Source organism: Anoplopoma fimbria, chromosome 24 (genome assembly GCF_027596085.1).
Source record: "Anoplopoma fimbria isolate UVic2021 breed Golden Eagle Sablefish chromosome 24, Afim_UVic_2022, whole genome shotgun sequence".
NCBI lineage: Eukaryota > Metazoa > Chordata > Actinopteri > Perciformes > Anoplopomatidae > Anoplopoma > Anoplopoma fimbria.
The window spans coordinates 1483255-1496952 of NC_072472.1; the positions used below are offsets into that span (position 1 = coordinate 1483255).

At 35.9% G+C, this 13698-nt stretch overlaps 1 protein-coding gene across 1 annotated transcript; it reads left to right on the forward strand.

Moving 5' to 3' along the window:
• The first annotated feature begins 1959 nt into the window (after positions 1 to 1959).
• Positions 1960 to 12497, forward strand: ncf1 (neutrophil cytosolic factor 1). Its single transcript, XM_054625688.1, has 11 exons — positions 1960 to 2068; positions 2229 to 2309; positions 2412 to 2487; positions 5541 to 5706; positions 5808 to 5866; positions 6410 to 6532; positions 7692 to 7799; positions 7888 to 8005; positions 8875 to 8988; positions 10353 to 10507; positions 11534 to 12497. Exons 1-11 carry the CDS (start codon positions 1997 to 1999, stop codon positions 11683 to 11685), a joined length of 1224 nt encoding a protein of 407 aa, XP_054481663.1. The 5' UTR covers positions 1960 to 1996; the 3' UTR covers positions 11686 to 12497.
• Positions 12498 to 13698: the final 1201 nt, after the last annotated feature.

Genomic DNA, 13698 nt, shown 5'->3' on the forward strand with positions numbered 1-13698 from the left:
TTGCGTTTCTTTTCAAGCTTTTCTTGTTCCTCTTTGTCTGTTTGCAAAACAAGATTTGGGAAATCACAAGTTGATTTGAAAGCCCACAGGACGGTTAGAGTAGGAATAAGAGAGAGGTGTGTTTGAGGTCAGTGAACCAACGCGGTGATTCCTCCTCTGGACTGTTGAGAAACTACTCGGAGGGGAATTCTCAATTTACAGTTGAATTTCACCTTTAACTGCTGTTGAAAGTTAAAGATAGAATGGGTTTATAGTGTAGTAGAGAAGAAGTAGAATACACAAGTATTACAACAGCAGGAAGAAGGAGCTGAAGAGGAAGCTGAGAGAGGCTAAGAACAGCTACAGGGAGAAGATTGAGGCTAAGATGGGACAGAACAACACTAAAGAGGTGTGGAATGGGATGGAAATGATGACAGGCTGCAGTCTGCCTTCATCTGGAGTACAGGGTGACCTAGCACTCGCATCGGAGCTCAACCTATTCTTCTATAGGTTCGACACCCAGGTGTGCTCCGATAGTGAGGCTAGGTCTCCACCTAACACCTCTTCCCCCATCTACACCTCTGCCACCTCCCCCTCTCCCAGCAGACTGTTAGGACCAGAGGATGCCCCCCCCTCACCCACTAGCCCTCTTCAGACCAACATCTCCACACCAGTGGACCAGGACAGCCCATCACTCCCCCCATCCTCCCCTACAACTGTTCACCCACGGCCAGGAGCTCACAGCTCCCTTCAAACCCCCTCACCACCCAGCCCCACCTTCACCACCATCCAGGTACAGCATCAGCTCTCCAGGCTTCAGATAAGCAAAGCCAGTGGACCTGATGACATCAGTCCTAGGTTGCTGAAAGTGTGCTGGACAGCTGGCGGCTCCTCTCAGGCTCCTCTTCAATCTCTCCCTGAGGTTGAAGAAGGTGCCCACAATCTGGAAGACGTCCTGCATCGTCCCGGTGCCGAAGAAGAGTCGTCCCAGCGGTCTTAATGACTACAGACCTGTGGCCCTGACATCACATGTCATGAAGACCCTGGAGAGACTGGTTCTGCGGCACCTGAGGACCCAGCTTACAGCTTTCCTGGACCCACTACAGTTCGCCTATCTGCCACACATCGGGGTGGAGGACTCCATCATCTACCTGACGCACGAGGCCCTCTCTCACCTGGAGAAGCAGGGAAGCACTGTGAGAGTCATGTTCTTTGACTTCTCCAGTGCTTTCAACACCATCCAGCCCTCCCTACTGAGAGAGAAGCTGCTGGAGATGAACCGTTCCTCTTCACTCTCTACACCTCAGACTTCCGCTTCAACTCTGGTTCCTGCCACCTCTAGAAGTTTTCCGATGACTCCTCCATTGTTGGATGTATCACCAGGGACAACGAGGAGGAGTACGGAGGACTGATTGAGTACAAAAGTGCAAAACCAAAAGTTATGCAGAATATTATACGTTATATTATTGTATTATAATATTATAGCTCATTTTTTTAACTTTGCATACTGCTGGTAGTTTAATCTATAATAATACTTCATCATTTATTAGTTAATTTACAATTTATATAAGTAGTTTGACTCTGTAAAGTTGCGTATAAAGGAGTAAAAAGTACAATATTAACCTCTGAGATGTACTGCAGTAGAAGTATAAAGTTGCATTAAAATGGGAATACTTAAGCAGAGTACCTCAAAATTGTACTTGAGTAAATTAGTTGAGTAAACTTCTACTCTCATTATTCAATTTAAAAACATTATCAACATAATTTATAATTTTAACATAAAGTATATATTCTTTTTTTTCTCTGTGATGAAGTCAAATGACTTTCGTCGACGTGTAAAGAGGAACTGACTCCTCTGGTGTGTTGACACACACACACACACACACACACACACACACACACACACACACACACACACACACACACACACACACACACACACACACACACACACACAGTATATAAGCCCAGTGTCTGTTGGGTTTCATCCCAGTTGTCAGTCCGGTGTTTTCTCAGCATGGAGGAGAACTACGTCAGACATGTGGAGCTGTTGGGCTTCGAGAAGCGTTCGTACCCGAGTCAGCACTACGTAAGCTTTCAAAAACATTTACAACTCTCAACATTTACAAAAACAAATACTCTCATTTTGAAACAACCAGTATGATTGAAGATAACAACCAGTATGATCGAGGATAAGTTAAGAAATAACAGCTCTTGGTTGTGTTAAAGTCTGACATGATGATGTGCAGGTTTACATGCTGATGGTGAAATGGAGCGACCTCTCGGAGAAGCTGATCTACAGGACGTATCCGGAGATCTACACCTTCCACGTGAGCTTCCTCATGCACTACAAAATAAAAGCCCTGCTGACTTGTGCACTTATATAATATAAAGTAAAAAAATTAAAATATTATTTATGTTTTTGTTCACAGAAATCGCTGAAGGAGATGTTTCCCATCGAGTCTGGTGAGATAGAAAAGAAGGACAGAATCATCCCCTCATTACCAGGTAATAATAATAATAATAATAATAATAATAATGTTAATTTTCGTGTTTCGTTTTCCTGTTCTACTTTTGGTTTTGTAGGACGTCAGTAAGTTGTTAACTCCTTTAAATGTGAAGTAGCTACATGAGGCTTTTTAAAGTTTTTTTTTTGTGGGTGTGAAAACACCCTCTGAATGCTGAAATGTTCTTTCAGGAAGCACCTGAGGGTTTTTTTTTAAACACGTGGGTGAATCCACTTCTCTTTTTTTTGTGTGTATTTGTTGCTGCAACACGGCTGAAATCACTGATGTCAAAATACGTTTGTTGGCAGCTGTGAGCAGCGGTTAAAGTAAGAATCTAACAACCACAAAAAAAAAAGACAAGACTGAAAAAGAAGAACAAGAAAAGTATCCCTCCAAAGAATATTTGAATAAACAGAAGGAGTGTTTATAATTATGTATCTATTATTACAGGAGCTAATGAAGTAAAGTCACAAACTCCTAAAAACAGCAGACAGACCGTTCTGACGGGGAACTGAACAATTCTCTTCAAAGCCACCAGACTCCATTGACAAAATCATGAATTTTACCTCTCAGAATGTAAGATTTGCTGATCTACAGCTGCCTCCGTGGGTCAGTTTGTTTGTGTCATGTGTGATTTTACTGTTTTAAATAGTTAGTTCGGATTCAGGCAATCAGAGATCTTCAACCTATTGATCGTCTGTTGATTTCTGACGGACAAAACACTTTCTGGAGCCGTTTACAGGCTCTGAGATTATTGTTATTTTCTAAACTTGTAGCTGTAGCAACAACAAGTCTGTTCATATGTTAATGCGACAACATCTGCAGCAGTGGAGCAGCAACTCCTGTGTTCTGAGCTGTAAAATTAGTGTTTTTGTGAATGGAGTCTGGTGTCTTTGAAGAGAGCGTCAGAAAGGGCCGTCTATCGTACGTTTAAACTGATATTGATTCATTTAAAACGTGTTTAGCGTGTTGGTTTGTCATCATTCCAACGCTTTCCATGTTAAACGTCCAGCAATATGTTGCATTTGGCATGTAACATTAGCATTCGTGCATATTCGTATGTTAACAGTTAGCATTGTAGGCCGTGCGTTCTCTGTGGATCGGGATTATTCCCAAGAAATGAAACGCAAAGTTGTTAAATAAATAGTTTTACATTCTGGGACATGCAGCTAATTTAATTAGCAGAAGCAAAATGAGAATTTGGATATCGCTCTTGTTTCTGTCTGGAGTCAGGATGTTGTTAGCCTAGCTTAGCATAAAGAATGGAAGCAGGGGGAAACAGCTAGCCTGGTTCTGTCCAGAAAACTCACCTTTAAAACTCACTAATTAACATGTTGTATCTCTTTTTTCCTTAATCTGTAAGTGTTGTTCATCAATACTACTACTACTAGTACTACTACCACTACTTTTACGAATACTACTTCTAATAATATATGTTTGAGTATGGACGAGACAAACACAATACAACGTGTTTATCAGTGAGCTTTAGAGCAGCTGGTTGGTGCTTATTTTTTACTCTGGACAGAGCCAGGCTAGCTGTTTCCCCCTGTTTCCAGTCTTTATGCTAAGCTAGGCTAACCACGTACTGATTCCACACAGACAGTTGTACGTATTTCCTATGTAAAACTCAATATACAGAATAAAAACACATTAGAAGAAGTGAAAACGACTACTGAGAGTCGTTTCATGGACTTTGTAATTCTGCTGTCCTTCAGAGGAACTTCAGCTTCTTGTTTTTTGCTTTTATCAATGACAGCCAGGTGTCATAAAAAAAAGAAAAACAGTGAGCAGGTCTGTTTTCGGTTCCTGTTCAGTGTCAGTTCAGAACACCTTCGCCCGTTTGTGAAAGCTCAATTACAAAACTAAAAGGTGTTGCAACGTAGAGAACGAGAAGCAGCAACAAGACCTCAAACTTGATGCAACAGAAGTCTGGAAACGGAAATTCTGGAAACTTCCACTTCTTGAAAGAGTGGTGGAAAGAAATGAAGTACATTTACTACATTTGCTCAGGTTCATTTTTGAGGCACTTTTTACTTTACTATAGTATTTCAATTCAATGCTGTTTTATACTTTATACTACTTTGTGATCAGTTTATAAAATATGATGCTATGTTATAGATTAAATCATCCAAAATAATATCTAATAGTTAAAATGCTGTTTACATGTAAAGCATCACTATTAATCTGATTAAAAAAAATATATATATAATAATATAACTCTGTGAAAAGGAACGTTAAGCCCAACAAGTACCTTTAACTTTAATACTTTCAGTGAATTTTGCTGTTAATACTTTCATAATAAGTGAATTATTGAATGCAGGAGTTTAACTTGTAACAGAGTAGTTTTGCAGAGTAAAATATATAAGTACTAGGAGTAAATACGCAGGGGGATTATAAAAAATAAATTGGTGATTTTGCACGATAAAACAACAAAAATGTAAAAAAAAACAAAGCTTACAAATTAAAAAATATTTATCTATTTGAATATTTTTTTTGAGTGATTTTAATTCAGTAGAAGGTTATAAAAATGGTAAAAGTATTTGTACACAATTTAATTCTCAGACCTTCATTCATATTTTACCTTCCAGGGATTTTGATTTACATTACAGCATTAAATACAGAGATCCAAATCAAATATTAAGTTGTCTACTTCAAAACTAAACTAAAAAAACATCTAATTTAAAGCTTCAAATAAATGTTTTACATTTTTGGGGGGGTTTTTACAGCAAAATAAAAATTCATTTTTGTTTTTTCATGCACTCAAATTGATAATTCATGTCACCATTAGTCTAGTCTGGGATTAAATATTGGTTTATTTTGATGTTGGACTCCAGATATGTGGAAATACTTCAGGTTTTGGCTGTTTAACATAATGTCTTTAGAGCTGCCTTTAATGTATTTAAAGAGAAAATGGACTGTTTTCGCTGTAAAAACCATCATGTTTTTAATTACAGGCTCTATTAAAAAACATTACCTTCTAACCCGTCTGCAGAATCTAAAAACCCGTCCTACAGTTCCAGATGTTGTGACTGATGTTTGTGTTTGCGTCCTCAGCGCCGCGGTGGCTCCTCAGCCAGAAGTCACCAGAGACCCGGCAGAGCACCTTGACGGAGTACTGCCACTCGCTCATCAACCTGCCGCCTCACATCTCACGCTGCAAACTACTCTGCACCTTCCTCAGGGTCCGACCCGAGGACGAGAACCCGCCCGCCCCAAACCCGTCAGTATATCACACACACACACGTCCATTACAGATGTTTCACTTCTAAAAATCAATAAGTTAAGCTTATTACAATTAAAGAATGTTACTTTGCTCTTCAGGCTGAAGAGAAACGAGACGTTTGTGGTGTCCAGGGAGTTGGCGAGAGGAAACGCATCCGGTAAGAATAATTTTAAAACCACTTCAATAATTAATTAAATACTAAAAATGTCTCTGTTTGCTGCAAAAGTCCTTTAAAAATTATATATTTTAATACTCTTAATTTTTATATATATTAATTCATTATCATAATAATATTTTTTATTAATTGTCTTATTTTCTGTTGAATTCTTTCATATGCTTCTGTTTTCTTTATGCTTTATAGAAATAAATTTGAGTTGCTTTTGTGTTTGAAATGTCAAACATAACAATTGTCTTCTTGCTGCAAAAGTCCTTTAAAATTATACATTTTAATACTTTTTAATTAAATATCTTAAAGCATTATCATATTTTTTTTTAATAAATTGTCTTATTTTCTGTTTAAGTTTTTCACATGCTTCTGTTTTTTTATGCTTTATAGAAATCATTTTGAGTTGCCTTTGTGTTTGAAATGTCAAAATAACAATCGTCTTCTTGCTGCAAAGCTTCTGAAGGTCTTTTCTTAACATGTTCTGTTTTTCTTGAAATCAAAAGAGATCTTTTTATTTTATTTCTTTTCCCTCAGAGATTTCCGGCCCGATCATCCTGGACACCTACAGAGTGATCGCAGACTTCGAGAAGACGTCCAAATACGAGATCAATGTGCACACCGGAGACCTGGTGGAGATCGTGGAGAAAAATCAGAACGGTGAGAAGAGTTCAACTCAAAAGATAACGAGTCTCCAGTTTGAATATTTCAATTAGAGGAAACTTGATTTATTTTCAAGAACATCTGGAGCTTTAATCTCTTATTATATAAATCTACTAAATACATTTTCATCCCGTGGATTTTAACTTGGAATCAATGCTTATTTAATCATATTTAATGTTACAGAAAAATATCTAAATTAAGTATTGAGGGTTTTTAATAAATCCCCAGTTAAATCTAGTTAACACTAAACCACTGATTCTCCAAAACTGTGTTTTCCAAACATTCAGTTTACTCGATCAAACTCAGCAACGCTGAGTGACAGTGAGGAGCTTTTATCTGGTCCTGAACCAGTCTCAGTTTAGTCCTGATCCTCTATAGACCTCCATCAGTAAACCAGACCATCAGAGAGAAGATCGTCTGTTTCTATAAAGTTATTCTTAAAGCTCGTCATCGGAGCCACCGGGTCGGATTCTGGAGAAACCAGATGAAATCATGAAGGTTCACCAGAAACTCCTTCAGAAACTCCTTCAGCAGAGACCAGTCCAGACAGACCCAGATCCAGCAGAGACCAGTCCACCGTGGACAGACCCAGATCCAGCAGAGACCAGTCCACCGTGGACAGACCCAGATCCAGCAGAGACCAGTCCACCGTGGACAGACCCAGATCCAGCAGAGACCAGTCCACCGTGGACAGACCCAGATCCAGCAGAGACCAGTCCACCGTGGACAGACCCAGATCCAGCAGACCGTCCACCAGACCCAGATCCGGCTTCACCGCAGCCTGTGACCTGCAGCCGGAGCTCTGGAGGGAGGAGGAGAGCTCAGCTTCCGGCAGCAGCATCTCCTCCTCCTCCTCCTCCTCCTCCTCCTCCTCCTCCTCCTCCTCCCTCCTCCAGGAGCACCACGCTGCTGTAGACCCAGGACGTATTACTGGACCCGCTGGAGGGAAGGGAGGCACAGGAGAACCAGAACCAGGACTGAGCAGACTGTCAGACCCTGCTGCAGTATAATGAGAGGTTTTCTGAAGGGACTCTGTTGCTCGGAAACACTACCACTGTAGTCCACAGGGACGGCCAGAATCACTTAATTAAAGAACCCATATCCGGTAATCTTAAATAAAGGAGACCAGGTTTTGATCTCCTGCCGTTGTGTTCAGGTTGGTGGTTCTGCCAGTGCGAGTCCAAACGAGGGTGGATTCCTGCGTCCTACTTGGAGCCCCTGGACGGACCGGAGGAGGCCGAGGAGGACGAGCCAAACTACGAAGGCAAGTTGTTTACATTGTTGTCTTGATTTAAAAAAAACAACGTAGTTTCAGTCTTTTTGACGGCGTCTTTTATTTTGTGTTCCTGTAGGAGAGCTGTTCGTCTCCATCAAAGCCTACAAGGCTGAGCAGGAGGACGAGATCTCTCTGGAGCTCGGAGAAACCATCTCCGTCATCCACAAGCTGCTGGACGGCTGGTGGGTCGTCAGGTATGAGACACACACACACACACACACACACACACACACACACACACACACACACACACACACACACACACACACACACACACACACACACACACACACACACACACAGACATTAAAGTTGTATGATCCTTATACATTTTTGGCATTGTGTATATTTAGGATTTTGTACATTTGAATATTTGTTTTATAATAATAATAATAATAATTATTATTATTATTATTATTATTATCATTATTTGTTTTATGAATATTTAATATTTTTATTATATTTTTTGTATTATCATTGTTGTTTTCTTATTATTATTATTTATTGTTGCTATTATGATTCTTGTTATTACTATTATTTGTTTTATTATTATTATCATTATTCTTATTACTACATATTTGCTCTCTATCCTACTTTTTACTGCAACACAGTTTTTTTAAATATATATTTTTGTATAATTAGACTTATTTCCATTTTCATCAGCTTACAGCCACATATGCAAGCTGCTGTATACAACTGATCAGGCAGGGAAGAATAAAGTTGTATGGATTTGAATTCAACATTATCATGTAAATGTATATATATATATATATTTATTCACAAAAAAAGCAACTCCTTTGTTCTGAGAGGTAAAATTACTGTTTTTGTCAATGGAGTCTGGTGTCTTTGAAGACAGCATAAATAGCAGCTTCAATTTCAGAAAGGTAAAGAGGTGAAAATATTCTGAATAAAGCGTTCACTTAAACTGATATTGATTATTTTAGGTGTCTAAAATACGTCCATCTACTGTCGTAAAACACTGATTATGGAGAAGAACCCTTTAATATCTTCTCAAACGTTTCCTACAGTTGTTTTTAATTATTTAATCTGGATATTTTCACAGGAAAGGAGATGAGACCGGTCATGTCCCCTCCATGTTCCTGCACAAAGCTGGCAAGAAAGAGATATACGAAGCAGAGAGGACGAAGCTGCAGGGAAAGAAACCTCCACCTCGCAGGTACGTCAATAAACATGTTAAAGAGAGTTAATTAAACCTTTATACTTCCCCAAAAAAGTCATTGAAAAGGTCTAATTACCAGCTGGAATTCATAAATAAAAGCTTCTACATATAAAGATTTCATATAATGAACGTTTAGTATAAAATAAAGCACTTTATTGTATTTAAATTCACGTATTAAAGTGAAACTCTTGATGTTTGAACGTGGTTCCTCTTTGGAAACTCTGCTGTTGTATTGACTCACTTCAGACTAAAGGGAAGTTCACTGTCGTTTTTATGAATCCATTTCCAGTGATGGAGGAAGTATTCAGATACTGCACTGAAGTAAAAGTACTAGTACCACACTGTGAAACTACTCTGTTAGATTAAAGTCATAAAATATGTAGAAATAAAATGAACTCAATGGAGAAAAACGTCTTTATATTATATGATTAGATTAAAATACTTTGTATCAGACTGCAACATTATGGATTAATATGTTAATTAAGTTATCTATTAAATTATTGACTGTTTGGTTTGTCTATTAATCAATTCATTGTCTAATTGTTTCAGCCGTACTTGAACACTGACATTTATTTTGTGTGCAAAAAATCTTAATTTGTAAAGTAACTAAAGCTTTAAAATCAATGTGGGGAAGTAAAAAGTACATTTTATTCTGAAATGTAGTCGAGTAGAAGTATAGAAAATACTCAAGTAAAGTAAATGTACTTCAAATGTGTACATAAGTACAGTATTTTTGTTTTTACTGATTTATTTCTCCATTAACCGATTGACGATTTGTCGATTAATTGATTAATTGTTTCATAATTTTTGTGCAAAAGTCTTAATTTGTAAAGTATTTAAATATATATATATTTTTCCCCGCTGAGGTGTAGTTGAGTAGAAGTATAAAAAATACTCAAACTTAGGTAAATGTACCTCAAATGTTGACATAAGTACAGTACTTGAGTAAACAAGTTTATTTGTCAGCTGATTTATCTCTTTTAATTAAACGATCGACTGTTTGTATTGTCGATTAATCAATTAAATGTCTAATTGTTTAATTTTTTTTGTGCAATAATCTTAATTTGTAAAGTAACTAAATTATATATTTTTCCCTCTGAGGTGTAGTTGTGTGGAAGTATAGAAAAAAACTCAAGTAAATGTACCTCAATTGTGTACATAATGTACAGTACTTAGAGTAAACAATTCTTTTTTTCACTATTAAAAAATACACAAACTGACTTTTTTTATTTACTCATGAGGCTTGTTTTTGTAATCCAACTGTTAATATTTCAAATTTAAAGAGCTGGAAGTTGAAAAAATAGAAAAAGCAAATTACCTCCACTCACCTTTACACCTGCGTGTCCTTTTCCTGGTCTCAGGTCCACCATCCGAAACGCCAAGAGCATCCACAACAAGTCTCGCCAGCGGCTGAGCCAGGACTCGTACCGCCGGAACAGCCGCCGCTACCTCCAGCAGAAAGGAGGGAACCCCAAGACCGCCGCCAAGTCACCGCTGAAGGAGAGGACGAACCAGGGTAAAGAAAACACGTTTACAGGGCGGAACGATAAACCTGACTTTCTGTCTTTGGTTTGATCAAACTGTTCCTGAATGTAAACAACAGAAATGTAAATTAGATTTCGCTCGTAAATCTAGGACGATATTCCTGTTAATTATGAGATTTTATTTGCAAATGTTTCAGAGAATATTTTAGTTTTTTTCTTGTAAATTGTAAAACTTTATTCTAGGGTTTCTTCACATATTCATTACTTTATAGTTTTTTTGGGAGTAAATTTATTGCTTTAATCCCACAAATTCAGAGTTTTTTTTCCGCAAATGTATGACTTTATATATTCTCAGAGACTATAAGAGTTTCATTTTTGCATTCATTTGTGAGTTGTTTCTTTTTTGTGAAGTATCTATTATTTTTCCTCATATTTTTTATTAATTTAAATTGTTTCTCTGAATATTAACCCCACTCCAGGCTACATATTTATTATCATTTTTTATCTACAATGGCCCTTATTAAATAAAAAATAAAAATACTGCAGTCTGCAGATGACGTTAATATATATGTTAATACAGGTAGGTGCAAAAGTAATCAAAAATAAAAACTTTTTTTAGGTACGTATTTATAAATATATATCTATATAAATATATAAATATAAATAAAATAAATAAAATAAATAAAATAAATAAAATAAATAAATAAAATAAATAAAATAAATAAAATAAATAAAATAAATAAAATAAATAAAATAAATAAAATAAATAAAATAAATAAAATAAATAAAATAAATAAAATAAATAAAATAAATAAAATAAAAAAATAAAAAAATAAATAAAATAAAAAAAATAAAAAAAATAAAAAAAATAAAAAAAATAAAATAAATAAAATAAATAAAATAAATAAAATAAAATAAATAAATAAAATAAATAAAATAAATAAAATAAATAAAATAAATAAAATAAATAAAAATAAAAAATAAAAAAACAAGGATGAGAGTAGGGCACCAAATAAATATGAGACACCTAACATTTCAAATTTATTTCTGACCAACAGAAAACATTCCCGAAATGTCCGGCTCCAGTTCGGAGAGCGAGCCGAAGAAGGAGGCTCCGGTCGTCCCGCCCCGGCCGAGTCCGGAGCTCATCCTGGAGCGCTGCAGCGACAACACCCGCAAGAAAGTCAGCATCCACAGGTCCAGCAGCTAGAACCGGGGTTCTCCATACGACTAATTAAAAAAAAGAGACGCAATAAAAAGAAAAAGAAAAAGAAAAATATCTCGACTCTGCTCCCATCTGGTGGTCAAGTCAAAATAACTAATTGTCTAACCCTTAAGCTGTCATTCAGTGATCAGGACATCATTTTGATAACAGTATTGATGTGTTTATGCCTCTTTTATTCCTCATATGTAAATGTGCTGTTTTCTTCAAAATAACCATGATTGTCTTGAGATAACGAGACAGAACCAGGCTAGCCATTTCCCCCTGTTTCCAGTATTTGTGCTAAGCTAAGCTAACTGGTTAATGTCTGTAGCCTGATATTGTTTTAATACAGAGAATAAGCATAATTCCTAACATCAATGTCAAACTACTCCTCTAAGACCTGATCATCAAAAACTATAAGATCTCAAGAAAACATTTAATTATTAAGAATTTGTCTGAAACAAATAAATAAGAGCACCATATGTTAATTTGAGACTTCTAACCATCCTTTAATATTCTCAGCCGCTCTGAGCTTCCGCACGCAGCTCAACATCACAACAGTTAAACAAAAATGGCAGCACTCGCAAGAAAAAATAAGCCACGAAGAAGCTACATTTCTTAGTTTAAGTTGAATTTATTTGGCCGCAGTGTTATTAAAGTATTTATATTGAGAAAATAAATGTATTTATGTTTTTGGCCTTATGTGTGGAAGCTTTTAGATTCATTTCTAGGTATCTATAGAGCTTTGATTTGTATGTATTTACCTAAATAAATGTACAATAAAACAAAAATGTTTATTTCTGCGCTCTTTTCTCAAATTATTCTCTTTTTTTCTTCTTCAAAATAAGGCATCAGCAGACACAAGATGATCTGCTTATGAAATATTTATCAGAACTTTTGACTCTTTAGCCTATTTTATATTAAATCTATTTATTCACCTCTTCTGACTTTCCTGCCAACGCTTCGTATCACAAAGAGAGATATGAAGAAGCAAAGTGGACGAAGGTTTACAGGTTTTGTGGGACAAACAGGGAGGAAGTAGGTTACAGAGAATTTAGGAAATGTAGTATTATTTACAAGAAGTAGTATTGAGTACCAGAAAACTAAAACAAATACTCAAATAAAGAATTAAAATAAGTCTTAATGTACTTGAAATGTGTACATAAGTACAGTATTTCTTTTTTTACTGATTTATTTCTCCATTAACCGATTGACGATTTGTCGCTTTGTCGATTAATTGATTAATTGTTTCATAATTTTTGTGCAAAAGTCTTAATTTGTAAAGTATTTAAATATATATATATATTTTCCCCGCTGAGGTGTAGTTGAGTAGAAGTATAAAATATATTCAAACTTAGGTAAATGTACCTCAAATGTTGACATAAGTACAGTACTTGAGTAAACAAGTTTGTCAGCTGATTTATCTCTTTTAATTAAACGATCGACTGTTTGTATTGTCGATTAATCAATTAAATGTCTAATTGTTTAATTTTTTTGTGCAATAATCTTAATTTGTAAAGTAACTAAATTATATATTTTTCCCTCTGAGGTGTAGTTGTGTGGAAGTATAGAAAAAAAACTCAAGTAAATGTACTTGTGTACATAATGTACAGTACTTAGAGTAAACAAGTTTGTTTTTGTCATTTTCACTATTAAAAAATACACAAACTGACTTTTTTTATTTACTCATGAGGCTTGTTTTTGTAATCCAACTGTTAATATTTCAAATTTAAAGAGCTGGAAGTTGAAAAAATTTGTGCAATAATCTTAATTTGTAAAGTAACTAAATTATATATTTTTCCCTCTGAGGTGTAGTTGTGTGGAAGTATAGAAAAAACCTCAATTGTGTACATAATGTACAGTACTTAGAGTAAACAAATAAAGAATTAAAGTAAGTCTTAATGTAGTTTAAATATGAAATATTCACCGATACTTTAGGTTCGGCTGTGAACAATCTGAATACTTCCTCCAAACTTAGGTAAATGTACCTCAAATGTTGACATAAGTACAGTACTTGAG

Coding starts and splice junctions, on each gene's coding strand:
- ncf1 (XM_054625688.1), top strand. CDS start 1,997: ATGGAGGAGAACTACGTCAGACATGTGGAGCTGTTGGGCTTCGAGAAG. Junction 5,707..5,807: donor AACCCGCCCGCCCCAAACCC/GTCAGTATATCA, acceptor TTTGCTCTTCAG/GCTGAAGAGAAACGAGACGT. Junction 7,800..7,887: donor GGACGAGCCAAACTACGAAG/GCAAGTTGTTTA, acceptor GTGTTCCTGTAG/GAGAGCTGTTCGTCTCCATC.